Genomic DNA, 27970 nt, shown 5'->3' on the forward strand with positions numbered 1-27970 from the left:
TGCTACAGCAGGAGAGTGAGTTTATTCAACAAGTATTTACTGAGGCCTTACTATGTGCCAGGCACTATTTTAGGTGCTGGGAATACATTCCCTTGATTAAAAACATACAAAAATCCCTGTCTTCATTGTGCTTACACTCTAGAGGAAGGATACCAGACAATGAACATAATAAATAAGTAAATTACATAGTAAGTTAGGAGGTGATGAGTACTACAGAAAAAAAACAGCAGTCGTGAGAATGAAGACAAGTCTTATCTGGAAATTTTCCGAAACCAGACACACTCACACAAAAATATGCTCCTTTCTTGGAAAGTCTATGTATCTGTCAGTGACCAAAGAAAATATTTCTGGCCCCTTAATGTTCATGGGATTTTCAAGCAAGAAATTACAGGGATTTTAAAAATATGAAAATGGAGTTGAAAACTAAGAAAAGTAACTTTCATAAAACAGGAGCTCAATACAGAGTTCTTGAGGCAGCGGAATCTGTGCTTACTGTAGGAGCAGAGCTTCCCACAGTTCTAGCAAATTCCATGATTCTGGCCACACTGCCAACCACAGTGGATCTGAAGAGTCAAATCTGTTGAAAAGAGGCTACTAGGGTCAGAAAATGTGGAAGAACTCATGCAGCTTTTCAGGATTTTTTGGTTTATTTCCATTTCCTTTTTAAAATACAGTGCCCTAGTTTTTGTGATTTTCTTATTTTGTTAAAGAAGAAGGGTGAGCTCATTAGAAAGGAAAACTGAAAAACAGGAATGCCCACATTTCCAACTCCATTTCCAATCTCAAATCGTTCAAGATGCACACGTTTATTGTATATCAGTAGACCCAGGTCTTTTGACACCATTGTCAGAGGTTGTCGGCTCTAAACTACCAGGAAGATTTTTTCCCCTTTGATTTAAATTCAAATTTCATTTCAACAAAGCAACCAGAACAATTAATGAATTAGGTTCTCTGAGTCAGAAGTGAAAATAGAAAATAAATGGTGTTGTCATCTTTGATCAGAAAGTCATATTTTCAGCAAAATGGGGCAGAGGCGGCAAGTCCAGTTTGCAGGACCAGGAAAAAGGAGTGTCCACCCACAGGATACTTAGAAATTGATGACTATGACAGCAGCCCTTTCTAGAGGTAATAACGTCATTAGGTTGTGATAATCCTCCAGAAACCCCAACACCCCTGGATTAAGAACATCTGGAAATTGTTCAGATGACACAGATTTCTGTTTCCTGCTGTTAAGGCTTCAGTGATGCCTCTCTGTGGCATCTGTCGCCATCTAACTTCTTTGCAAACCTCCTCCTTTCAAATCAGGAAGTGTACATAAAGTGCAAGTAAGATTCAGTCCCTCGCCTGTGCTTCCAGGTTCTTGCTTTGATACCCAGGATTACCAAATCTGACAATTAAACCGCTGGCCAGCTAGGTCGTCTGCAGGTATTTCTGGAGTTAGCAAATGAGTTCATCTGGCAAAGAGAGTGTCTGAAGGTAGATGCAGTCTTGGCAAGAAAACACAAAGTACCGTACGCAAGACAGGGATGTGAATGATGCAAGCAGTAGGGGGGTTCTCATCACCGAGTCACTAAAGAAGTGGCCTTCTTTGGATCGCCACTCTTGAAAGTGAATTCAGGAACTGTTACTAAAATGAATGAGGCCAGCAGATTTCAGATCAGGGTCAGTCCTCAGTGAGGGCAGGTTCAGTTTTCCCTGGGTTGGGAAGAGAGAAAAGAAAATGAAGAGGGTAAGGAACCAGATCTGATGACTTTCATGTCACAAACGTCACCCCAAAAGCCTCCAGCAAATGCTTCCCATCTTACAGAACAAAGTTGAGCGGAGTGTCTCCTGACAGGGCTTAGCAAAATGTGTTTTCTTTGGGATTTGCCAGGTAGACAGTCCAAATGGATCATGGGTTAGGCAATGTTACATACATCTTTAAGATTTCTTAGATTAATTTTTCTTGATAAATATGCCCATAAGCACTGAGATTCTTCAAGAAAGAGATACAGTATGTAACATTTCCCACATTTGGGGACCAGGAATTCTACCTTCCCGCAAACTAACCTGGCTTTTAATACAATGTATTTTGGGAAACGCTGCCTTACAATACTGGTTGGAGGGGACAGGAATGACCTTATGTCATATTCAGTATATATTACATGAGCCCAGTTTTTTTAATGAGTCACATTCCTGTACCAATATAATAAATTAACCATTGTTGTTGGGATCCACTGTATTTCCTTTGCAATCTGCCAAAATCATGGGCAAAATTTAACGTTATGTTTGACGGACAAACATTAATGATCAAAAGTTAACTATTTGCCATCTATTATAAACTGTCACACAATCAGTGGACAGTCACAGGGGATGTCCTTTGCATTTTTTCCGATTTTTCCAGCACAGCTAAGGCCAAGGTTTCAGAATTAAGACCACAAGGCTGTCGTCATATATATATGCAGTCTTGCATAGATATACGGCTGAGACTGAACAGAGTATATTAGAATATACATAAAAATCTGGAATAAAAGTCAAGGATTGACTTGATCAAAAGTCACAGAAAATTATCAAACACATACTAGTTAAATTCCTGAATTTCTTTTTGGCTTCTGCCCTTTCTTCAGCATCAAAGTACCAAACAGTCATGGCATATCTGTGAAAGATAAGTAGATATTAGAAAAGAGGTTTAAAAATACTACCAAAAAAAAAAAAATACTATAAATTTCACATAACAGTCATTTGTAAAGCCAACATTTAAAATTTTTCCTATTATCAGAGGTCCATCCCAATTTTAATTTAAAATAAACTTCTCTGGTTTCAAGTCTATTTAAATGTAATAAAACATTTAAGGAATTCCAAGTATGCTCCAGGCATTATCCTGGGCGATGGGAATTCAAATGGTCATGTGAATACATCAGCCTCTTTCTCAAGGAGCTCAGGCTCTAGCAGGCAGGAAAGGCAATTTAACAAATAATGTAACAGGTCAAGATGATCTACACAGAAAGGGCTAGAAGGGAGTCATTCTGCTAAAGACTGAGAGACCCTAAGTGGATGGGGAGAGCACAAAGGAGTGAAGCTTTGAAGAATAACTTATCAAATGACAGGACCCTTAAAACTCCTGGCTTTTTTCTTTAGTTTTGGACATTGAGGCAAAGATGCAATGGAATACTAATGCCCTCAAGCTTTCTCCTGCGTCCCATCTATGGGATAGACTATAATAGGAGTAATTTCATGCATGAGCTTTCAAAAAGTTTCATTTTATTATTATTATTAGTTAATGGAATTTCTATAGCACTTGATTTTTTCCAAAGGCTTCCCATCAACATGTGCTAATGTTTCCCCTGTGACCCTGGTCATAGAGGTACTGGGGAAGAACGAGGGAATTCTGCACAAATGACAGGGTCCAATTATTGTACATTAAACAAGCCACAAGCAGGCTTTGGTGGTAGAATCAGTTACCTGCTCACCTAGGGCACATTCCAATTTGATATTTCATATGCAACTCTATGCGGGGCTCAGATCTGTGATTTCTGGAGGCAGCCACATAAACCTTAAGCTCTTAACACCTGTGATTTTAATTTAATCAGTCTTGTTAAGGTTTAGTCATTATCTTTCCACCCAACCTCTCTCCTCCCCGCCCCCAACTGCTATTCCCAATTCAGGCTGCACCCCACAGAGCTCCAATACCACCTGGTTTACAGCTTTGGCCATAAAACAAAGGCAAATGAGAGGCAGAATCTGAAATTAAGATTATATCAAGAGTTTCCAGATTAATACTAAACAATACTAAATTGTTCAGTTACTCTGAAAATCTCCCCATGCATGATCTAAAAAAAGAAGTCTGAAAAATCCAATTGTTGGGACATGATGGGTACAGTAAGCCCAATCCAATTGTAAGCTCAGGAAAGGGTAAAAAGGAAAAGAAATCAGAACAAATTCCTCTTTCTTCTTTTTTTTTTTTTTCTTTTAAGTTTTCATTGGAGTATAGTTGATTTACAATGTTGTATTACAAATTCCTCTTTCTTTTCTGGAGGTTCTTTCTCTGCTTGCAACTGGCAACTTGTAAACTCATCCAGAGCTAACCAGACAGAATTCCTGTTATGTGGCAGCCAACATTCTCTAGGGGTGGTTCAACATTAGGTTTTTTTTAAAGGGGGGTAGGGGGAAGAAAGGAGAGAAGAGAAAAATGCTCTGAGAAATTTGGAATCCAAGATGCTCACCTAATGGAAAACAATTTGTTAATAGTTCAAACTGATGTTAGGTTTGCGTACTAAAGAGCCCAAAATTTCTCCTTTAATTTTTATTGACTTCAAACAGGTTTGCTATCAGTTTTGGGGGGTGGTTGGTCCCTCGTCTGCATAGAACACAAGTTTAGAGAATTCTCTGGGAACTGGGGTTTGTACACGAAGCTTCTCAAGAGGAATTGTGGCCCTGGCTGTTACCTGGTTGCATAGGAAGGCTGGACTTCATGTGGGTTCCTGCGGTCTGACCAGAAGAACAAGAGTCTGTCAAAAATGGGCTCCACATCCGCTATGAACGATTTCCCTTCTGGAAATATCCGCAGGACCCCACCATGTAGCTGAGGGCCACAAAGAAGGTAGATTATTTCCTCACACATAGTTCATTATCAATGATATTTCAGCCTCATCTAGAAACAAAGCCATCTTCCAACCACCACTCCAAGCGTATATTACTCCCAAATTTTTACTTCAGCCTCATCCTTTGTATTAAATGTTATTTCAGATTTGGCTAGACATATCTCCTTATTCACCTCCCACCAAGTGAAGCCTTCCCACCCTCACAATCACGGAGTCCATGGATACAACATTCAGTACTACTAGGTCAGATCATACAGAATTGCCAATATTCGATTGTTTCTGACCTATAACCCCTCCCGCCCCTCCCCCTGGCAATTTCATATAGTTCAGTCTAATACTAACAGCTCCCTAGGATAGTGACCACACATAACCTCCCCTTCAATTAGAATTTATAGCTTTCTTTTGAGCTCCCCTATCTCCTATCCGATTTCATCAGTTGGAAGTTACATGCTCTTTTTTCTGAACTCGCAGACCACCTTATCTTTCATGACATATATCACTCTCTTCCTTGAATTACTTTTTTTTACATGTACACCCAAGCTGTCCTACGAGAATAACCATGTCAAGGTAGAATTCAGACCTCACACGTCGATGTTTCCTCACAGCACAATGCCCGGCACTAGCAGGCACTCAAATATTTTTTGAATGTTTTCATACTTTGTGATTTATCATCACTGATCTGACAACTTTACCCTCTCACCTATAACACTACCTTTCAAGATTTTAAAGGACAACTAAGGGATATATTTCAGTCACGTTACCAATAGGGAGCTGACACAAACCTTGTCACTAATTCACTGGTTTCCCAGGTTTAGTTTTTCTGACCCCAGATAAAATATCCTTGCTTTATGACAGCAAGTATCCGGCCTAATGAATAGCGAAAGGAGATGCAGAAGGTTCAAAAGCCAAATAAGCCTGAAAAGTTCTCCAACGTCTCAGACTCCTAAATCATCCCTAACTTTCAGAAAGCATACAAATTCCAGACAAATGTTTGTCAGTGTGGAACCAGACTTCATATCTCTATCTATATATATGTTCAAAAATATAAAAATAAGCCATAAAACCTTTGGCATTCACAAACCATAGTAAACCATGGCAAGAGGCCACCAGGGAGACATTTTACCCCAAGAGGGAGGACTGTGTGGGAAACCTCACTTGGGGATAGTTTAATATCCTACAGTTCTATTTTTGTGAAATTCTCTCAGTGTTGGTCCTGGCAGGGAAAAGTATATATCTTATTCCACATTGAGAATCGAGAATCCTATCAGCTCTGGATTACTCTAAAGAAATTGATCCCCATTCCTAAAATTATAAATTATTTTCTCTTCATCAACCATCAAATTATAACCTATAACCTAATAATGGCCCTACCCACCTACCCCCATCAAATTAACTTCGTATCTATTATTTTCATCTCATCAACTTTAGTACTAACACCGTAAGAGGATAAAAGAAAAAATATGAAATAGAAAGGATTCATCAGTGGGGATTATGAACTGCAAACTTTCCTCTAAGTCATCTGAATTCTCTTCCTATAGTTCCTAACCCCTCACTCCACTCCCATTATTCCAAGTACCTTGGCATCCCAGTTCTTGTTCAGATAGTAGATGCAGGTGATGCAGCGGCCGTCACCGCTGGGGTTGTCCACATGTCGAACATAACCTGTTCCATTTCCTGGGTAGCAAGCCACCATCGCCTATGGAGAAATCCCAAGGAAGCTGGTTAACAAAGCTGAACCAATCTTCTCCCACCAGTGAACAGCTGAGTAACACAGTCTCCTTGGGTGCCACGTGACATAGGTGACTGTTGGCTTCTTAACTTCACGTACAGTACATGAATTTGGACTCTTCAGCATATATGATTAACGACCAAGTTATACCTTATGGCTCAGCCCAGTGGAAAGTAGTTCAACAATACTCCCACAATTCTAGAACATTTTGGACAGTATCTATGGTTGTCATTAGGATGCCCCGCCTTTCTTCAATCTTTCTTTTTGAAAAAGCAGGTTCTGGGTTCCCACCCCAGAGCCACAAAATCATAATCACTAGGTTTGGAGTTTAGGGATTATGCATTATTGACAAGTGCCCCTGAATCACCGAATCACCCACTGTCTCAATCAATGGCTAAAGATACTTGCATTTACAAAGAGACAGGAACCAATGACGAAGGAGAAAAAGGTTAGGCTTGCTCAATAAAATGCTTAGGACAGAAAGAAGAGGGGAGGGTCAATGGAAGCTGTGCCCCGACTTGTCAGCATAGATGACAGTCAGATCCAGTTCATAGAAAAAGCCACAGACACATCTTAATGCATTTTTCAATGCTTGTCTTCTTCCTACTGACAATTATCAAATTAAATGATAACCTGAAATTCTCTTCCTTTTGCCCAAGCGCTACCTGTATCAGTCAGGTGGAGAAATAAAGCAGGAAGCCAAACTAAAAATCCTACTAAAAATTACTATTAGGGAATTACTATGAAGAGGGTAACAAATCTCTACTTGTTCCCTGGAAAATTTATAGCAAAGAGTAGAAAAAAATAGACGAAGTGTAAAAAGCCAGTTCTTTTCACAGGACACTGCCTTATTTCTAAAATATCTTTGTAAGGATGAGATACATGCAGGGAAGATCTCGGCAACAAAAGATGAGAAAAGGAATATTTTTTCTGTTTTGTTTGCTGATGTATTCTTAGTGTCTAGAACAGTTCCTGACGCATAGAAGGTATCTGTTTAAATTTGATTTTTTTCTTGTGGGGGGAGGGGGGCACCGCGGGGCTTGTGGGATCTTAATTCCCCAACCAGGGACTGAACCCAGGCCCTCAGCAGCGACAGCACGGAGTCCTAACCACTGGACCGCCAGGGAATTCTCTTTTTTGTTTTGTTTTGTTTTAAAATTTGATAAATAAATGAATGAATAGCAAACAGCTCTTTCCTCTAAACAGTAAGTTTACTTTCTACCTAGATCAATAGAGACTTTTGTCATTTTAAAGCATATCTTCAAACATACATGTAGCGATCCAGTTCACATTTTCCTTCATAAATGGCAAGACTGTTTCATTGGTAAAATAACCAGTCAGGTAGAGCCCAAACTAATAACACTAGTGGCTCAATGAATCAGCTTCAAAACCATGGGTGCCAAGTCACTCCCAGTGGTAACAGGAAGACATGAACTAGGCATGTACTTGAAAGGCTTCTTGCATACTAGAACAAAAATAAGGTTGAATAGTAACTTGGCTTTACACTGATCTTAAGGCTTAAATCACCATATCTCTCAAACGTTATATCCCTAGGAGGCTAGCAATCCCCATATCCTGCCTTTGAATGTCTAAAATGTCAGTGCAATGTCATCTTAGAGCTGAAGTTAGGCTGTTAGCTTGAACATCTTTCAGAGGTGGAATTCTGAGGCTACTGCAATCGAGATTTAACAAATGATGGTACCACCAAGCAAAGGATGGCTTGGGGAAAGGTGATTGGTAGCAGACAGAAATGATGGGTCTAGCTGGGGAAGAAGAGATAAATGAAGTCGCCTATAATGACTAGGGAATTACCCATCCCTGGAAGCAGCTATTAGGATTATAAGAGCCACCACTGAGCCAATAATGAAAGTCACTTAAGCCACAAACAATTATAGGCTGAATTCCCTACCAACTCAGCCTCTCCCCACTGTGAAGCTCTGAAAAGAAGAAAAAGTACTCCATCAATGCTACATAATCGGGCAGAAACAGAGACACAGATGTAGAGAACAAACATATGGGCACCAAGGGGGGAAAGTGGCGGGGGGAGGTGGTGGTGGTGGGATGAATTGGGAGATTGGGATTGACATATATACACTAAAATGCATAAAATAGATAACTAATAAGAACCTGCTGTATAAAAAATAAATAAAATAAAATTCAAAAAAAAAAAACACTACATAATCTTATATTCTTAAACAGCTCTACTCTAAGGAAAAGGTCAGTGGTCTGGATGTCCGCCATCTAATTTACTCTGCAACTAATCACGTGATCCCAGGCTTGGTTTCTTTCCTGTAAAAAATGGCTTGGGTTACCCAGCCTCTGATGGTTCAAGAAGATCTCAGAGTCTACCTAAGCATCAACCCCAGAAGCAGCAACAGAGTTCTTCAGGGCATTAGGAAGTGCTTAACTGCCTCAGGACTCAGCTTAGATTAAATACTGATAGAAAGAGACACAAACTCACAAAAGTACATCCTTTTGTATGTACTGCTGCATCTATAAAACACACGCATAGAGAAGGAGCTAGCACATTCCAGGGGACTTATCATTAGGACAAGACTCCTAAGTGTCAGCAAAGTATCTGATTGCTTAAGGGAGAGAAATATAGAGAATTTTTCTGGCCAGAGTGAATCTTCACCTTCTCTCCTGGTTCCTGAAACCATAGCATCAAGTTCAAAACAATGCAAGCAAATCATTGTGAGCCTCAGTGGGCCTGCTGAAACTACACAGGCCAATTTTATCAGTGTTTTCTGGACAAGAGCCACAGGAGATGGGTCTTGGCTTGGGCACATTCCCAGTATCTGTTGGGTTTTGACACAGTCTAAAACCAGGAGGCTAAGGATGCGCTGAGAAGCAAGGCTCACTTCAATGACATCACGCGTTTCTGTGCCAAACTGTGCACGGGGCAGAAACAAACCCCGGAAACTGATCAGTTAGTTCTACAGAGCTGCTATCCAAACCTCATCAAGCCAGGAAGGGATTTAGAGTGTACAGAGGAGGAGAACGCTCCAGGACAATAAGAACATCACCAGAGTACTTCAATGATCACATGACAAACGTGCTGCGCAATAGCACTGACACCCATCAGGAGGAAGTCTCACTTATCGCCGACTTTTTATTTGCCAGAACTTGCGGACTAGATTAATATTTGAAATTTATACAAGTTTAATAACGTGTTAGTGTGACCTGCAATAGCACATACAATTTAGTCCTATACTTCTATGCTTGGATGGGCAGACAAATCCACATGTCCCCTTATGTGTTCACCATCCTTTCCTATGGCCCCATCGTGGACACCACCCACCCCCTGCACCATCCCCAGAGGCTTCTCCATAGCTGTGTAGCAAAAGGAAATGAGTGGAGAGGGGTGAACCCCTCCCAGGCTCTCAAACTGGCTCTAGACCAGAGACATGTGCTCTGGATACCTACGCGGCCACGTTCAGGCAGTAAATGTGTAAGGATTCTTTGAAAATGTACACAGACATATAGAACTTTGACAGCCAAACCCAAGTAACAAAATCTGCTCCCCAAATGCCACAGGTGGAAAAGAAAACAGTTTCTGTTAAGGGGTATTACTGAGTTGGCTTCATAAAAAGCCATATCTCATCAATCCCAAAGGTAAAGTTGAAAAAGGAAAGTCCAGGATTTCCATCCCAATGCCTAAACAGAATGTTCTTAATTGAAACCAGTTTGATCGCATATATACACCATTTCAAAAAACTGGCATCATTGACCTCCACTGTCCGTTCATGGGTGGGAAGGGGATACATCTGTCCCATCCCAGCCTCCACTCAGATTCACCACTTCTCTAAAAACAATCAACAACATAGATGTTTTATAGAAACGTATTTTACATCACTCATGACTTCAGCGTCAGTCACTAGTATGACTTGATCTTAAAAAAGAGTGACGTTTTACATAAAGTTTAACTCAGCAAATTAAAATAGTAATCAAGTCTTATTTTATTTACCAAATTTGCAATAAATATGAATCCATTTTTAAAAATTTATCAAGAATAGCATAACTTCAAAGCTGCCAGGTTGAGTGACCTTTAAACTGGTATTTTGGTCCACGGCCAAATGCTAGGTCCCTCTAACTGTGAAGCAGAAATACCAGCCAATCTTGGTAAGGATTTGTTTTGAATTACGAACGGTCCCTAGCAGAGCATATTTTAATAAAACGTAACCTAAACACAGAATAACCTGTACTTAACCTCTTCACACCTCAGTTTCCTCATCTGAAAAATGGGTTTATGAGGATTGAAGGTGATAATCCATGTAAAACAGTGCAAGGCCTGGCACACACTAAACGCTGCTTAATGTCAGCTATTTTTAAAACTGATGATGTGCATGTTTTTGTCTTCCCCTCCACTGGGGCTTCAGAATGTCTCCCCTTCAGGGATCCGATCCTACCTAAGTGCTTTGTAGCTTCGAACCCAGGGCTGGCAAACTCATATAGCCTGTGGCACTTGCAAGTAACATAAAAAATTGAAGGGCTTCCCTGGTGGCGCAGTGGTTGAGAATCTGCCTGGTAATGCAGGGGACGCGGGTTCAAGCCCTGGTCTGGGAGGATCCCACATGCCGCAGAGCGGCTGGGCCCTTGAGCCACAAGTACTGAGCCTGCGTGTCTGGAGCCTGTGCTCCGCAACAAGAGAGGCCGCGATAGTGAAAGGCCCGCGCACCGCGATGAAGAATGGCCCCCGCTTGCCACAACTAGAGAAAGCCCTCGCACAGAAATGAAGACCCAACACAGCCATAAATGAATAAATAAATAAATAAATAAATAAATAATTTTAAAAAAAATTGAAGCCAACCAGGTATATATGTGTCAAAACTCTAGAGTGTATACTATGCTACCTACAACTAGGGAATTTTCTATCCTTGGCAATGAGGGGCCAGTGTTACAAAATCTTCAGATTTTAGGACAGTAGCAGGGAACTGAACCGGATTTGTATGTAAACTCTCCTGTATATTTTTTATCCCGATTGTTAAATCAGGGCCACAAAAAAACATATCAGGCTGGATTTTGAGATCACTGTCTGAGGCTCTCCTAAGAGATCAAGCTACTCTGTGTTACTTCCTGAGCTACAAGGAGGCACCTTCCCCATTTCTCTTTACCAGGCTCAGCTGTATCCTTCATCCTTCAGTGCCATCCACATTGCACAGGCCTCCGCCAAACCTCTCTCCCCTCAAGTCCTTCCCCCGTGTCCGCTCTGGATATAGCAATGGGGGCCCAGGATCCCTCCTCTCTTTACCATAAGACACTAACCACATAGAGCATTAGACGTGTAAAGACTTGAGAAGAAATACACAAGACCATGCACCTTGGTTAGCTTGGAAAAACAGCTAAGCAAATGTAATAGCTGAAGTTTTCTGGCCAGAAATGGGTCCAATTTATACTACCTAAATCGGACAAAAATCATATGATATCACTTACATGTGGAATCTTAAAAAATGATACAAATGAACTTATTTACCAAACAGAGATAGACTCATAGACATAGAAAACAAACTTATGGTTACCAAAGGGGAAGGGGTGGGGGCTAAATTAGGACTTCGGGATTAAAATATACACATGACTATATATAAAATAGATAACCGTCAAGGACGTACTGCATAGCACAGGGAATTATATTCAATATCTTGTAAGAACCTATAATGGAAAAGAATCTAAAAAAGAATACATGTGTGTGTGTGTGTGTGTGTGTGTGTATAACTGAATCACTTTGCTGTACACCTGAAACTAACATAATATTGTAAATCAACTACACATCAATAAAAATTTAAAAAATATATATATTACCTAAACCACTTAAATTCCTACAATACAATATTTACAACGCATCTTTACAACATAGTTGCAACTATGCAAAGCTTTCTCCAACAGTTTCAAGAAAATGTCACTAAACAAGAGTTCACATTGCGGCCAGTCTCTTACAAAAAAGCAAGCTCTCAGTGTGATGATGAACAGCTCATAAGCAGAAAAAGTGCTTTAGAGTCTTTATATTCATTCTCATGTCATCTAGATTGGCATAAAGAAATTAGCTGGAGATAATGTAGGCACTTTAAGGAAACAAGTGTGCAAACTGTCACTAGTTATCTTGGCATCTTGCTTGTTATCTGTCTTGTTAGTTAAGAGCAAGCCTAGCTAGTTCCTTCCTCCTAGTGCCCTAGTTAAAGACTGATGTAAAGAAATGAGAGAGAAATGGGAAATATGCTTTTGGTGGGCAATAGCAAGAGCTGTGTCCAGCTACCACGTTCCCCTTCCCAAAGTTTCAGCATCTGACCATACAATTCAGAAGATTCAGAACATCAGACAGTCAATATCCATCAGGTAAGTAATCTTGAAAATGAACCCCAAGTTAGTCACTAAAATGTCTTCTACTATTCTATTTCTATCCTGGGAACTTCTGCCTTCCTCATGTGCCCTAAATCCACACTAAAAATTCCCCTCCCTGAACCCACGTACCCAGAACTCTGCTACATATAACCTCACCTCCAATTTAGAACAATAATCATTATGCCCCCATACCTGAACTTTGTTGAAATGCAGGAGCTTCAGTAATTCTGAAGATGAAAAATCAGAACTTATTGATATAAGCAACTCTCAGTTGCTCTGGTGAAGTAGGCCTGCTGGTTCCTCCTGATCAGGCAAGAGCATCCTGCCTAGAAGGGCAGGGAATTTACCATATTCACTTGAAAACCTGTCCTCGGGGAGACCTTTTTCATCAATGCCCCTCTTTACTATGAACTTGGTCCTAACTTTGGGATCATTCAACCAACTATCAACAACTATCAAGAACCTGAAACCTTCTACTCAGTTCTCTTAGCTCCTTGAGATTCTCACATTAAAGAGCTGGGATCCCACACCCACCCTCAGAAATATGCATAGATGCACACACACACACACACAGAAGCATGCATATCACAAAGGATTCACGGGCTTGTAAGGTCTAACTGAACTAGATCAAGATTCTATCTCAGGGGATCCTGTACTTCGTGCATGAACCTGAGTAAATCACCCTGAACTTGAGTGAATCACCCTTCCCCAGAAGCCACTGAAACTCTCCGAGGCCAGGAATTTAAGAGACTATTGTCACTCCTTTTCGAATTCTGCTTAATTCCTCTCCTTGGAGGGGATTCAAGCAGAGCCCTGCAATTAAGCACAGTAAACAGGCCGCGGAACATCGACACAGCAATACAGGCTGTTTGGGTTTGGGAAGGCGGCCCTTCCCGCAGAGGCCTGGCTCCCGGCCAGCGGGGTGACGGCTGAGTGACAGGGCTACGTGCGCTGCGTGAGGGTGGCAGCGAGCCCACACCCGAGCACACAGCCCGGCAGCCCGCGGAGGGAACCGGCACGGGAAAGCCCTCCCCCATCACTACCCCAGTCACCAGAGAAATGTACTCAGTAAGGGCTTCCTTGCAATTATGAAATCCGCACAAGTCAGCCAGGCCCTGGGTTAAGGACATTAACACAGGCATTTAACCGTATCCATTCCGCTACCCCTCCTCAAATCGTTAACAACTGCCATTTCCTGAAGACCCATGAAGCCAGGGAGCACTTTAGGGTGGGAATTTACACGTATTCTCTCATTTAATTTCCAGGTTAAGGGGAAGGTGGGCAGCGGTCACCTGCCCTGAGTCACCCTGCCCACAAGTTTTCGGTAGAAGTCATTAACCCTGGGAGCTATCATATTGACCTAGAAGTTATCTTATTCCTATAGAAAAACAAATTCATGAGTAATCCTTAAGGCAATATGGGGGTAGGGACGTTTAACTTCCTTTGATGTGAGAAACAGACTTATCAGTAAATAAAACTTTACATGTAGCTCTCTAAAGGCTTTGAGCCGAATAGAAAAAAAAAAGAATGTCTGTGACCGCAGGATTGTCAGAGAATTAAATATGGTTGGCTTTAAATTCTCATCTGGAATGAATCCTAAAATACTTGAGGGAAGCCATGATAACTTAAATACAGTTGGTAAGACAAGATTTTATTGAGTAATATACAAAAATATATAGTTACCAATCAAAACATGTCAAGAAAAATGCCTTGAAGCAATGTTCTTCAGAGAAACCAGGAAGCACTTTACTTGCGATTCCCAGTGACTCTGAGGAGTCTTAACGTGGGACAATGTAACTATGCTGGAAAAAGAAAAAGTTAAAGAACTTTCTAGGAAACCAGATCTTACATTCACATTCGGATTTCAGCACTTGGAAAAATACATCTGCTGAATGAAAGGAATGACACACAGCAAGTCAGAACTAGAACTCATGAAACTCGGGAGGCCCATTTATTTACTGAACAAACATGTGTACGTGCCTGACACTGTTCTATGTGCCTCCCAAATATTACCTCATTCAATATTCGTAACAGCTCCATGAGGCAGGAACCATTATTATCTCCATTTTACAAACGAGGAAACCGAGGCACGAGGAGTTTAGGTAACCGGCCTTTTCGAACCCAGTTAGTCTGGCCTCAGAGAGTGAGCACACGCTTTACGGGCGCAGCTTATCCTTTGTCTAACATTAATCGGTTCACCTCTTTTTTGAGAGAACTAAGATCTTCGGTTCTTCTTGAAGTATTTGACTTCTTCTCACCCTCGCCTATCACCCTTGCCATAATGATAGAAAATCACAAAATGCAAAAAGAAAGAAAAAAAAAAAAAGAGTGTCCTTGGTATTGAGTCTGTGAACTAAAAGCTCCAGGGCAGTGAAGGGGGTAGGAGGTAGGGTGCAGGTAGGGTTGTATTTCCACAAAAGCCGAGAGCAAAGGAAACTGACTCAGTCCCGCAGCAAAACACTAGTTGTCCAAGTTGCCTTTGATTGGTTATTCCCACTGCAGGACAAACTCAATCCCACTCTAAACTCTGTAGCCCCATATCTGACTGGGATGCAGTTGGTCAGCAATCAGTCTTCTCCCCAGGCTACTCTTCCCCTTACCTCGGGGTCTGTGGAAGGAAGTCAGCCTCTCCAGGACCTTTCCTTTTAGCTCAGGTGAACACCAGCCAAGGTTTTCAGACTTTTTCAAAGTCAGAAAGCAAATGAACAATTAAGAAAAAACTTTAAAGGAAATACAGAAGTGTATTTCCCTTGGGAAGGCACCTGGTAAACTCCAAGGAATCCCAGGGATGAGACAAATTTTCCTTACTCAGGTGCAAAGCTTATTCAGGAGACTCTTTAACTCCACTACTACCACATTAATTAGAATTCACTGAGTACAGAACTTTCTAATATCAAGTGAATTAGAATACGCTGGATACAGACCCACTATGGCTTACAGGAGGGGTGAGATCTAGAGGACCACTCAGACACGTAAAAAGTGAAAGGCTCTTCTGAGAGAAATGTATAAACTACTTTGGGGAGCAGCAAGGGGACTAGAAATAGAGGAGTTGCCTGGTCCTGAGTCTAGGGGGCAGCGATGGTGAACATAATTGTACCTATGTCCCTTCAAGATAGGGCTCCAAGAGAAGCCCCATTTTACAAACGTGGAAACTGAGAGAGACAAAAAGTGACTTACGGGACATTATAGAACTAAGCATGGTCTTCCCACTGCTAAACACTGCTTCTAAAATGTCAGGAAAAAGTTGTTCACTGAAAACAGGTGCAATCATTTCCAGAGTGACCATGAATGAAATTGTCTTCCTTCAAGATAACACAACAAAGGATTCTCAGATGATTATCATGGCTTATCAAATAGAGGCTCAAACTATATTAGCTGGGAAATCAAAGCCTTCCATGCAGAAGTAGGAAAAGGCAAGTGCCAGCTACTCTCCAGTCTCTACCTAGTAAAACCTTTGATTACAGTCAAGCTGGATTCGTTTTTCGGCTTTGCTTCCCCAAAGAGTCCCACACCTCAGCCATCTTACCCTAGAGGGTCAGAAACAACCCTAGGCTCCTGTGTGGTGTTCAGTTAGCGCATAATCAATACTCAATACTGACAGAATCATCTGCTCTTTTCCAGTTTGTTCTCACCCCAAATCACTACGATGCTTTCTTGTTCTCCCTGGTGCCTTGAGCTTGCACTCCTTGCCAGGCTGTAGGATACAGGGGAGCAATACTGTGCAGATAGTAACAAAGAGTGTTCCCCTCCATTCAACGCAACAGGAGAGAATCAGTTCCAAATTATACTCCAATTCTGGTTCTGGAAAATTAACTTTTATTGGAAAAAATAATAGAAAAATTGTGTGCGTTGTGTGTGTGTGTGTGTGTGTACTTAACACGTTAATGTGTTTTTCTCAAAAATTTCCCAAATGAAACAAGAACACTTGCATTTTTTAGTTTTAGCAATGAATAAGCTCAGATCTGATCAACTGATCGAATGCCGATTTTCTCACTGATAGAGAAACTCCAGGAAGATAGAGCACCATCCCCATTTAGTCTCCTCATATTTCATTTTATTCAGTGGTTCTCAAACTTCAGCCTGTATAACTGCCTGGAGGACTTGTGAGCTTCTGATTCACTAGGTTTGGGGAGAAGCTCAAGAACATGCATTTGCAGCACGTTCCCAGGTGATGCTCATGCTGCTGGTCCCACGACCACGCGGAGAATCCATGGCTATTTTGTGGCAAAGCACGAGTTTCTGTGCAGTGCCTCACCCTAAATAATAAAAAGTCAAGGGGAATTAGAATTAGTCACCCGCACTAGTTAACTTGGAGAACAGGAGATGGTGGGTAAAGCAGGAAGTGAGAGGAATTCCTATAGGGCAGTTTCTGGCACAGCCCTGGCATCACGATTCCTGAAACTGGCAGGAAACATTCCAATTGCAACTCTGTAGCATTGCTGAGGATTACTGTCCTGTCAGCGCTGGGGTGTGACTGTGGATAGAGTCAGATCTCTTCTTCAGGAATCCAATCAGAGGCACTGAAAGCACCTATTTGCCCTCTCAAATAAAATTTTAGTCTCAATTTTCATTGAATTCCTTGTCATCTGGAGGTAGATTTATAATATTGTACCCATGTTACAGATGAGGAGAGTGAGGCTCTGAGAACTGACTTGCCAAAGATCACAGTGAGACAAAATAAAACGTAAAATGTCCATCCCAGTGCCTAATAAGGTACTGACCAAATTAAGTTCAAATATAAAAATAAAAATCGACCTTGTTCCTAAAGAAGTGGAGATTAAGCTCCTGAGATGCTGCCTGCCAGGGTCTGAGCGAGGACCAGAAGCCAGGGTCCTAGCCTCGTGGTCCCAGGCTTCTCTGAGGCAGACCTCTAAGTATGAGCTGCCAGGATCTGATGTGACTTGGTACTTTCTACGGCCAAGCATAGAGTATCAGAACTAAGAAAAAAAAAACCTTACAAAGCCAAAGTCCCTCCTTTGAGATGGTCCCTCACAGACTGTTAATGTAATAAAATAGTTTAACCCTTTAGCATCAAATTAGGGACCAAGTTGTAAAACCTTTTTCTTTTTTCTTTTTCTTTTTGGCCTAACACAATATTTATAGCACGAATGGATAAAGAAGTTGTGGTACCTATATACAATGGAATGTGGTACATATATACTCAGCCATAAAAAGGAACGAAACTGAGTCATTTGTTGAGACGTGGATGGATCTAGAGACTGTCATACAGAGTGAAGTAAGTCAGAAAGAGAAAAACAAATATTGTATATTAACGCGTGTATGTGGAACCTAGAAAAATGGTACAGATGAACCGGTTTGCAGGGCAGAAGTTGAGACACAGATGTAGAGAACAAACGTATGGACACCAAGGGGGGAAAACCGCGGTGGGGTGGGGATGGTGGGGTGATGAATTGGGCGATTGGGATTGACATGTATACACTGATGTGTATAAAATTGATGACTAATAAGAACCTGCAGTATAAACAAACAAAAAACAAAACAACTAATACTAAACTTTCTTTGGGTTATTTGTATGGAAATATGTTAATATAAATGTTTCAGACATTACATGAAATTTCTAAAAAATATATATTTATAGCTTTTTTTTTTGACACCCTGACATCCTTAAAATCGAAGTTCCTGTTAAAGATGAAATTAAGTCAACAATAAAGGACTATTGGAGGCACTAAAAATATATATCAAGCTTAATAGTCTCTGCCTTCAAAGAATTTATAGGTAAATGAGGCAGGCAGGGTAAGCAGCAAAGAAATAAATGTACTGGGGTGGCCCGGGTTGAGCCACCCACAGAGTTCTAGGAAGCAGAAGGGAACTTCACGGAGAAGGCAGGAGGATGGATTTTTGAGGAGAAGACAATGGGGAAGCTTGGTTTGCCTGGCAAATCCGTTTCTAGCACTTCAGGGATCCGGAGGGCAGGAAGGCTGTCAGTGGGAGATTAAATGTAGAAAGGTCAGATGGGGTCAGACGTGGAGGGCCTTAAATGGCATGCTAAATTCACAGCATATACGGTGGACAATGGGGAGAGAGCTCGGTTGGGTGTGTTTTTGTTTGTTTTTTTTTTTGTAAGCATGGAGACGGCATGATTAGCGTTGGGTTTTACACTGCGTAACACTGGCAAAGCTCATTAAAATGGATCACAAGGAGAACAAGAACCAAAGGCAGGTGATTTCTGATTAAAGTCGGTATCTTTAAAATACTTCCCTCCTCAAGGATTTCTACTGTGAAAGAGAAACAACATTTAGTTTTTTTAAAAAAGACAAAACTTAAGGTTCCACAGGGAGCTGAAAAAAAAACCCTCAAAAAGCCAAAACAGCACAAAATAGCCAAATTTTGACCAATAATATTGCACATTCCTGAATGAACCTTCAACGTTTAAAACAGTTTTGTTTACCTACTCCAAACAATCAAATTAAACTGCAAAACAATATCAATAGGAAAGAAGCCATCCAAAAAAAAAAAAGACTCACTGCCAACTCTGTGTGGGGTATTGAGATTTCTAAGGAATAGTCCCTCAGGTTTGACTAGACAGTAAGTAGAACTGGGAGGGGATGTGGAGGGCGGGGCACAGGCAGAATCTGTGATCTATTTGTCTGGAGAACACAGAGCAAGCTCCCCCAAAATGTTCAGACTGTTTAAAACAGTGTATCTTTACTTCCAAGCAATGCTCAGAAAGAAGAGTATTATCCTGAATACTTCAAAACAACTTCAAGTTGCCCTAAGAGAACCAAAAGTAGATGTCACTGACACCTGGAATTGTGTTTTTCCATTTGTCTTCTTCCCACTACTATCAAGACTACTATCATATTCTTTGAATCTCTGTATTTTGGAATTATTTTTATATGGTGTTATTATTTTGGATTCATTTTGGAAACAAAAATAAGAGTTAATATGAGATAGGTACATTTACTCCAGAACTTGAGAAACAGTGATCATTGCATCTCCTAAAGCATGAAAAATTGGTTTGACTAAAAATAGAACTACCATATGACCCAGCAATTCCACTCCTGGGTATCTGCCCAAAGAAAATGAAAACACTACTTTGAAAAGATACATGAACCTCAATGTTCATAGCAGCATTCTTTACAATAGCCAATATATGGAAGCAACCCAACTGTCCATCCACAGATGAATGGATAAAAAAGATGTGGTATATATACAACGGAATACTACTCAGCCATAACAATGAATGAAATTTTGCCATTTGCAGCAACATGGATGGACTTGGAGGGGATTATGCTAAGTGAGATAAGTCAGATGGAAAAAGACAAATACTGTATGAATCACTTGTATGTGAAATCTAAAAAATACAACAAATGGACAAATATAACAAAACAGAAGCAGACTCACAGATACAGAGAACAAACTAGTGGTCACCAGTGGGGAGGGGGGCAGGGCCAAAATGGGAGTGGGGGAGTAGGAGGTACAAACTATTGGGTGTAAGACAGGTTCAAGGACATATTGTACAACACGGGGAATATAGCCAATATTTCGTAGTAACTGTAAATGGAAACTAACCTTTAAAAATTGTACAAAAATAAAAAATTAAAATAAAATTGGTTTGACTTAAGGAGGTATTAACATTGTACTGAACATGGAGGACACTCAGTAAGTAGGAACCAAATGAATCCAACACAAGATGTGAAAGCCTACATTACACAACTGCAAACCCATGGGTCTGTAAGGCTGGGACTGGGTAGAGGCAGGGAGTAAAAAATATGACACTCAGTCACTACCAGCTCACCAGAAACAAGAATAGGAACTCACCTACAAATCAATATCAAAAGAAGATACAAAATTAAGGTAAGAGCCATATTGGTTTAAGATTGAAATAATCGAGGGAAACACGGCACAAATTTCTATGTGTAAAGAACCAAGCTAACTAATCTTGCTTGGCAAACAGACACATAGTTCTGAACCTGAGCCAAAGCCAAATTCCTTGGTCTGGCATCATAAAATGATTTGTCTGTCGAATTTACAATTCCAGTGTCTCTGGATTCAGCTACCCACTGGGCACCCCTGGCAGTTGCCCAGCAGAATACATCTGAACTATCATTACTGTCAGAACATGTGCATTTGACAAACACTGGAGAAAAATGACACTCATTTCTTAGAGCAATATTAGTTAACAGCTACAAAGTGCTGCTACAAAGGAATTATCAAAGTCTGTAGCTATAATAATGAACGAAGAGTTAATAACCTTCTCCGTAGTGCTAACCTGCAAGCTGCTCCTTGGTGTTCAGTAGACATGGGTCAAACTGTCATTTAATTTACTGGAGGCCACAAAGGTGAGTCAAAATCAGAGGTCTTGCCAAACTGAGCAAACACGGTCCAAAGGCGAGATGCCCTCTGAACTTTATCCTCAAGTGCTAGGATGCTTCTCAGATGCGCTCTGCTTACCATGGGTTAAACTCCACCCCCGATTTTAAGCTCATCAGAGAAGTCTCCCAGACACGGTGCATTTTCAGGACAGAGTTGTAACACGCAACTCCAAGACTGCTTGTTATTTATCAAATCTGAAATTTTTCTAGCCAGAGTTGGGAATCAGGGAAGCATTTACAAATTTTGCTTGAGCTGAGTAAGGTCAGAAAGGGAAATAATTCATGACACCCACAAGTCGAATGCACAGACTGGCTACTTAATTCCCACCAAAGGATGGGTGCTAATCAATTTTAAGTCAGAATTATATTTAAAAATTATAAACCACTGGCCATCTGAATTTTAACGCCTATTTTCCACATAAATAATTCTGAAAACGGTGAACATATTCTAATTCCTTCAAAAAAAGAGCCAGATGGACAAAGGAGATAAGCAAGTGTTTTAAGATATTCCTGGTAAATTAAAGACCATGATTGATTTTAAGAGGCTACATCCTAGCCCTAGTTTTCTTGAGCTTAAAATAGTTAATAAAGTAGAGCAACTTTTTTCTTTTCCTTAAAAAAAAAAAAAAAAATTCCCAAATAAGACACTGACGCAGCTGACTTCACCTACCGACCGGGTCTCCCAGCCCACCTGACTTAGGAAGCAACCCCAACCGGGGTAGCCCCCTTCTCTATTAAAGCACTTTGCTCAAGCCCAAGACCTACGCCAATCTCTTCTCAATGGTCTATGCAAGACCTCATTTCTCCAAACACAAAAACCACCTAATTGTTGAATGATTGAGCAATTGGACAAATGTAATTTCTGATACCTCCCTAGCTCCAAAAACCTTTATTATTAAAGTCCTAATAGTTTCGGTCACTTATTTTAGTCACTTCATGTTAAGTAAATAGAGAAACTGGACAAAGCCCAAAGAAGAGAAACAAAAATGACTAATCAGTGTAAAACTGGTCTGTTTAACCAGAAAAAGAGAAAACAAAGTTGGTGACAACCATTTCACGCCACTCAACTTTCAGCTTACTTCTTTAGGTGCTTTTATCATCCCTTTCCTTTCCACCTCCTTTCTCCCATCCATGTACAGATCTACCGCAGTGCAAGGCATTTAATGATTTGTGAATGAATAAATTAAATTGATACCCCCTGATTTCCCGCTTCACTGCAAGCAGACAAGGTCGTGGTGGAGTGGCCAGTGGCCCAAAATTGAACAAAAGAAATTATAAAGGAAACACACATACGCACCTTCTTTTCTTTGTTCCCAAGTGTCATTCAACAAAATAGACAAAGAACACTATGAAAACTCACACTATGGAGAAACTTGCTTCACTGTCACTGAGGCTGTATTCTGTAAATTATTTCCTTCCTCCAAGAGCTAAAATACAAAACCTTTTATTAAGAATCCTCACCTTATAGAAAGATGTTCCCGTGCTTCAAACTCAGTGCCTCCTCCCCCTAAAATACCTTATTTTTTAATTAATTAATTAATTAATTTTTGGCTGCGTTGGGTCTTCGTTGCTGTGCGCGGGCTTTCTCTAGTTGCAGCGAGCGGGGGCTACTCTTTGTTGCGGTACGCAGGCTTCTCATTGCAGTGGCTTCTCTTGTTGCAGAGCACGGACTCTTGAGCATGCGGGCTTCAGTAGATGCGGTGCGTGGGCTTCAGCAGATGCGGCACGTGGGCTTAGTTGCTATGCGGCATGTGGGATCTTCCCGGACCAGGGCTCGAACCCGTGTCGCCTGCATTGGCAGGTGGATTCTTAACCACTGCACCACCAGGGAAGCCCTAAAATACCTTATTCACAGATAAATTTTTAAGATTTTAATTGCAGAGACACCATGTACGATGCCTAGTCCCCAAACCTCATGCTCTAAGAACTGCACCTCTCATGGGCCCTGGCAACTATATTTGTGACGTATGATTCCACATGCCCTCCCAAACTATCCCCACCCAAGGTTGACAGGTCCTCTCTCAGGGGATGAAAACAGGGATTCTAGAATGTTAGTCAAGTCTCTGTTGAACTCAAACTGAGGCTGAGATGGCCACTGTGGGGTAGCCAGCTTGAGCCGTGCGCATGGAAAAGCAGCAAAAGCTGGACGGAAGGTAGAGAGGGCTAGAAATAAAGAGTACAAGCAGAGAAGCAAAGATGGAGGCCATAGAGCACCAGAGAAAAGAACTAACACACCAGCTCCCCTGGACGTTAAGGACTTCCTAGTTCTTAGTTCATGGCTTCAGGCTTCTGTGAACCCCAGTTGCATTTCCTGCACTTGGGTCCTGAGAGATATCCTGATCTTTGAAATTCATTATCCCAGGTTTGTCTAAAGTAGTTTACAACCACGCTAAGCTCCGAGTCATGAATATTCCTGATATCCCAGGAGAAGGAAGGGCCAAAACTGTTCTTGCTCTAGCAGCAAAGGAACAAATCCACCATTTGTAACATATTTTTTGTTATCTACAACTTACTGCTGTTTCATCATTTCTCTGTACAGTTTCCAGGGGAGGACTGACCTGTTGATTCATAATACAACCCCCATAACCCTATCATCCACAGCTACTCCAGTTGGGGATCCTAAAAACCAAGCTGGTTAACAAATGCTTTTCCTGCAAATAACAGTAGGAAAACATTAGCACAGCATTCCATTCTCTTCTTCAAATGTACTTAACTGACCCACTTCAATGTTTGGGTTTTGTCTTTTTTCTTTTTTAAGCTTGAGAATAATCAAGTGTGAGCTAGAGGATCCTACACTTCAAAAGTACACGTGAATGTAAGCTCTACGGGGCAGGGACGATGCCTGTCTACCTTTGTATCCCCACCCCTGCACAGTACCCCACGCTGAGTGAACATTTGCTGAGGGAATGAAAGGCGGGTAAGTAGGAGCCTAAGAGTCAAAAACACAAACTCTGGGCTCAGACAGACCTGGGTTAGACTCCCAAATCTCCCCTTAGAACATTTATGAAGGCTCAGAATTCTGCTAAGAATTTTATGTACACTGTCTTATTTCATGCTCCTTCCCCCCGCCAAAGCTTTAAGGTATTCCCTCTCATTTCACACTTGGTGAAAACTGTGCAACTTACCTGTGGTCAAGGTTAGTCACCCCAAGTCCAAGACCCTAACCCCTATGACAAACTGCATTTACTGCTGACTTCGTGTCCTTGGGCAAATGATTTATTACTCAATTTGCCGAAGATTATGGTTCTGAAGACTGTCAGACAGTGTCTGAAAAGTGCTTAGCACAGTACCAGACGGAGCCAACGGCTCATTAAAAGGTAGTTATTATTATTAGAGTTACTAACTTCTGCTGCAAGCAGAAGCACTCTGGGTTCTATAAATTACACATTCTCTGGAAAACAGCCATGTCCAAGATCTAGGCAGCCAAAGCAAAAGGAGCAAATTAGGACCAATATTTATCTTGGATATGATCTAAGTTCTCCTGTAGGGAGTAACAGATACGAAATCTTTTCGTAGCCTGAAAGCAATGATTGTGCTTGAAGTTAGGGGGCACCATACTGCTGTGTATCACAGAAACGTCTGCCCCAGAGTCTTCAGCACCCTTGGATTTTTCTCCAACAAAGCGGAGGTAGATAAATTCTGATCAGTTAACACCTTTGGTGGCAGGAAGGGGAACACTTTAATATTTCTTTCCATACCCTTCCACAATTTCAATTTTAGGCCCGCTATATTCCTATTCTATTTCCAATGCCTCTACGATTGTTTCATTGAGATAAAGAGCATTATTACCTTCTTCAATGACCTTTGAAAGTTCAGGGAAAAAAAGTATTTCATTAGGATTAACAAGCATTAACACCAAGAAATCTAAAAGTACCTAAAAAAAACCTGGTCTAAAATATGTAAACGTATATATTGGCAATTGTTGAAAATGGGTGCTAGGAGCTCATTATACTAGCCTTTCTACATTTATATATGTTTGAAAATCTCCATCATAAAAAGTTACAAATAAATGCTTAAAATAAACGTACAAATTCTACCTTTTAATAATTTAGATTTCACTGAATACCTGCTTTGAGGATGGAGCAGGAAACTGGGTCTGTGTCACTACTCTGGGAAACAGCACAGAGTAAGGCACTCAGCTGAGGGAAGAGAAGTAAATAAGGTTAAATTAAGGTGGAACTAATATAAATCATATAGAAATGGAATGTGTTTCTACAATGCTTTAACAATGAACTTCAACTAAGAGACCCAGGGCTACAACACATTACTAAGGAGACTTCTCTATACAAACAAACCAAACTTTTTTTTTTTTTTTTTTTTTTGAGTACATATAATAATTGTTTGCTCAAGCCTGGTTTACATTTGGTTTTAGCTGGCCAAGGAATATCCCAATTTAGAGGTGATTTTCCTAAAGGGCAGAAATAAAGAACTTTGCGCCAAACCGCTAAAGGAAAGCTGGAAATCAAGGTACGGGCAGATGTGTCTCTTCAGCGGACAAAAGATGAATTTTCTCTTTTCAATTCACAGTCACCTTCTGAAAGGGTTAACTGAAAAGTTATTTGTTCTACCCAGATGATAATCCATAATTGAAAAATCATATCTAGGGAGCTTTTATTTTTCCTTACCCAGACGTACACAGTGCTTTTCATTCAATTTGTGGAGTTAAATTCGAGCCTAAAACCCTACCGTTGTCCATTAAGTCAAAGCTAAAATAAGAACAAAAACCAAAAAAACTTAACTTTCAAATATGTTAGTGACCTCTTTCCATCAACGAATCCTGATCTGACTCCCGCAGAGCAAATTCTGTTCCTAGAATGCTAGGGGTGAATTTCCTAACACCAAAATTTAAAAGAAACTCTAAAAAACTGATAAGAAGCCACCTGCTGTTCTAGGTTGAAGTTATGTACACCTCTTCAACACTGAGGATAGCTGGCCCCCTCCTGACCCCATCCCAAAGGCGTGGTCATTTACAAAACAAGTGCAAAAACAAAACTAATCAAGACAAATGGCTTTCTACTCCATCACCAAAACGATGCAACAAGAGTAAAGAAACACTTTACCATCAATCTTCTACAGAGTCTGGCTAACTGAATTTTCCCCTAATCAAAGTAAAATTTAGGAAGCAGCATTTTCTTCTAAGATTTACTTTATTTGCATTCTATTAAAAACAGTGCTTTCAGATATTCTAACCATGTCCTCCTGGCTTGAAAGGTATACAGCAATCTCTTCTCTATTCCACTCGCCCAATCCAACCCCTTCATTTCTATACACTTCCAGTCTTTACCACTTGCCCTTTATGAAAAGTATTCCTCTTAGTTTATGGGACAAATGAGACAACAATGGTATGTTTTATCACAGGATCAATCTTAAATTGAGGAATACTACATACAGTGTGACAGAGTAGTACATAGGTGAATGTTCACCTTCCTTCTCACGCTAGTATGTTTTGCCTCACTGTGTTAAAGTAAAACTTGTCTACAGTTCTGAGTGCCCCTTGACCAGTCCACAATAAAAGAGGTACAAAATCACTCTCAGAACTGCCCTGGAAAACTGGCTGGATTATCATTTGTACAAAAGACTGAGTAGCTCGACTATCCCAACGTAACGTACACGCACCTACATCATGGTACTCCACGTTCCCATATTTCTGCCAATCTACTTGTAAATGTTTCCAAGAAAAATTACCACCCAGGGAGTGACTGCTGGCCATTTGAACAAAAACATGGTTTCTTTCCAGAGGTACTTGACTACCCTCTTCTGATCACTTAACTGGTTGTTCTCAGTGGATTTCCCCAGCAATTGATAGTTAGGAAAGGGGGCTGGGGCTCAGCACCAGGAGAGAATTTTCAACTCAAGTGGATGATCAAATAATGTCCTGGACGCAGAAAGCCAAGGGCAGCACTAGAAAGTGACAATGATGAGCCTTACTCCTTCACAGGTCAAACTCTTCCCACACCTGCCAAACTCCACAAACCAAATGCCACACTGTGAAGTCACACTGTCTCTAGAATTCTCTAAAAGTGCTTTCGTTGGAATCCCCTCTGAACACAATGAAGGGCTGACGGGCAATATTAGGTGACTTGAAAGTAGACATTTAAGATCATGAGTTCGCGTGTCTCGGACCATACATAATGTTTCTAATAACCTGTCCCAACGTGGGGCGGCGGAGTGGGGGGTGTAGGGGGGAACCAGGCGGACTTCTTGCTTCTTGGTTAAAAACTAAAGTTCGCTTGCAGCCCTGCGAAGGCGACAGACAACGGACTCCGAACGTCCCCAGTCCCCGCGGGCTGCAGCAGCGGCCGGGCACCCGCGCGCGTCCTACCTTGGACCTTTCCTTGACGTAGTATTTGCCCAGCCGGCTCCCGCAATACAGGACCAGCCTGTCGATGAGGGACAAGAGGAAGCTGATGGCCTCGCAGCCTTCCTCGTTGCCCCCGATCCACGTGATCTGGTCGCCCCGCAGGTGCCGCTTGGAGACGCCGGCTCGGGGCCCGGCCAGCTGGCCGTCCCGCAGGGCCCCGTTGCAGTGCAGCTGCTTGACTCGCTCCAGGACACAGTCGCCCACCACCTCGCCCAGGAAGTTGTCCAGGTAGCAGAAGCCGACCTCGTGCAGACAGGGCACGATGTACTCCAGGGCGATCTTCTCCAGATCCAGCCTCATGATATGTCCTAGGGGCATCTCGCCCGCAGAGCCGAGCTCGGGGACCCCCAGCGTGCACCCGGAGAGAGAGCGACCTGCGAGCGCGCTGAGCCGAGGCGCAGGGAGCGTGGCCCGGAGTTCAGCTACCTGCGGCGGCCACGGTCCCCGAGCCACCGAAAGTTGCTCGCAACTCTGGGGACGAGGGATCCCGTTCAGGGACCAGCGGGAGTTGTGCGGGGCTCCACGACTCAGCGCCGGACTGGCCCAGCGAGGAGTCGGAGGGCCCCTTTTGGAAACGCGGAGCCACCACTGGCGCGGCGGCGGCCCCAGGCGGGGAGAGGCTGAGGTC

At 41.6% G+C, this 27970-nt stretch overlaps 1 protein-coding gene across 1 annotated transcript; it reads right to left on the reverse strand.

Moving 5' to 3' along the window:
- Positions 1-27951, reverse strand: EGLN3 (egl-9 family hypoxia inducible factor 3). Its single transcript, XM_007180697.2, has 5 exons — positions 27304-27951; positions 6157-6276; positions 4425-4561; positions 2562-2635; positions 1-1695 (listed from the first exon to the last, which is right to left on the reverse strand). Exons 1-5 carry the CDS (start codon positions 27658-27660, stop codon positions 1664-1666), a joined length of 720 nt encoding a protein of 239 aa, XP_007180759.2. The 5' UTR covers positions 27661-27951; the 3' UTR covers positions 1-1663.
- Between the last annotated feature and the right edge of the window lie 19 nt (positions 27952-27970).

The sequence above is a fragment of the Balaenoptera acutorostrata genome, chromosome 3 (assembly GCF_949987535.1).
Source record: "Balaenoptera acutorostrata chromosome 3, mBalAcu1.1, whole genome shotgun sequence".
NCBI classification, from domain to species: domain Eukaryota; kingdom Metazoa; phylum Chordata; class Mammalia; order Artiodactyla; family Balaenopteridae; genus Balaenoptera; species Balaenoptera acutorostrata.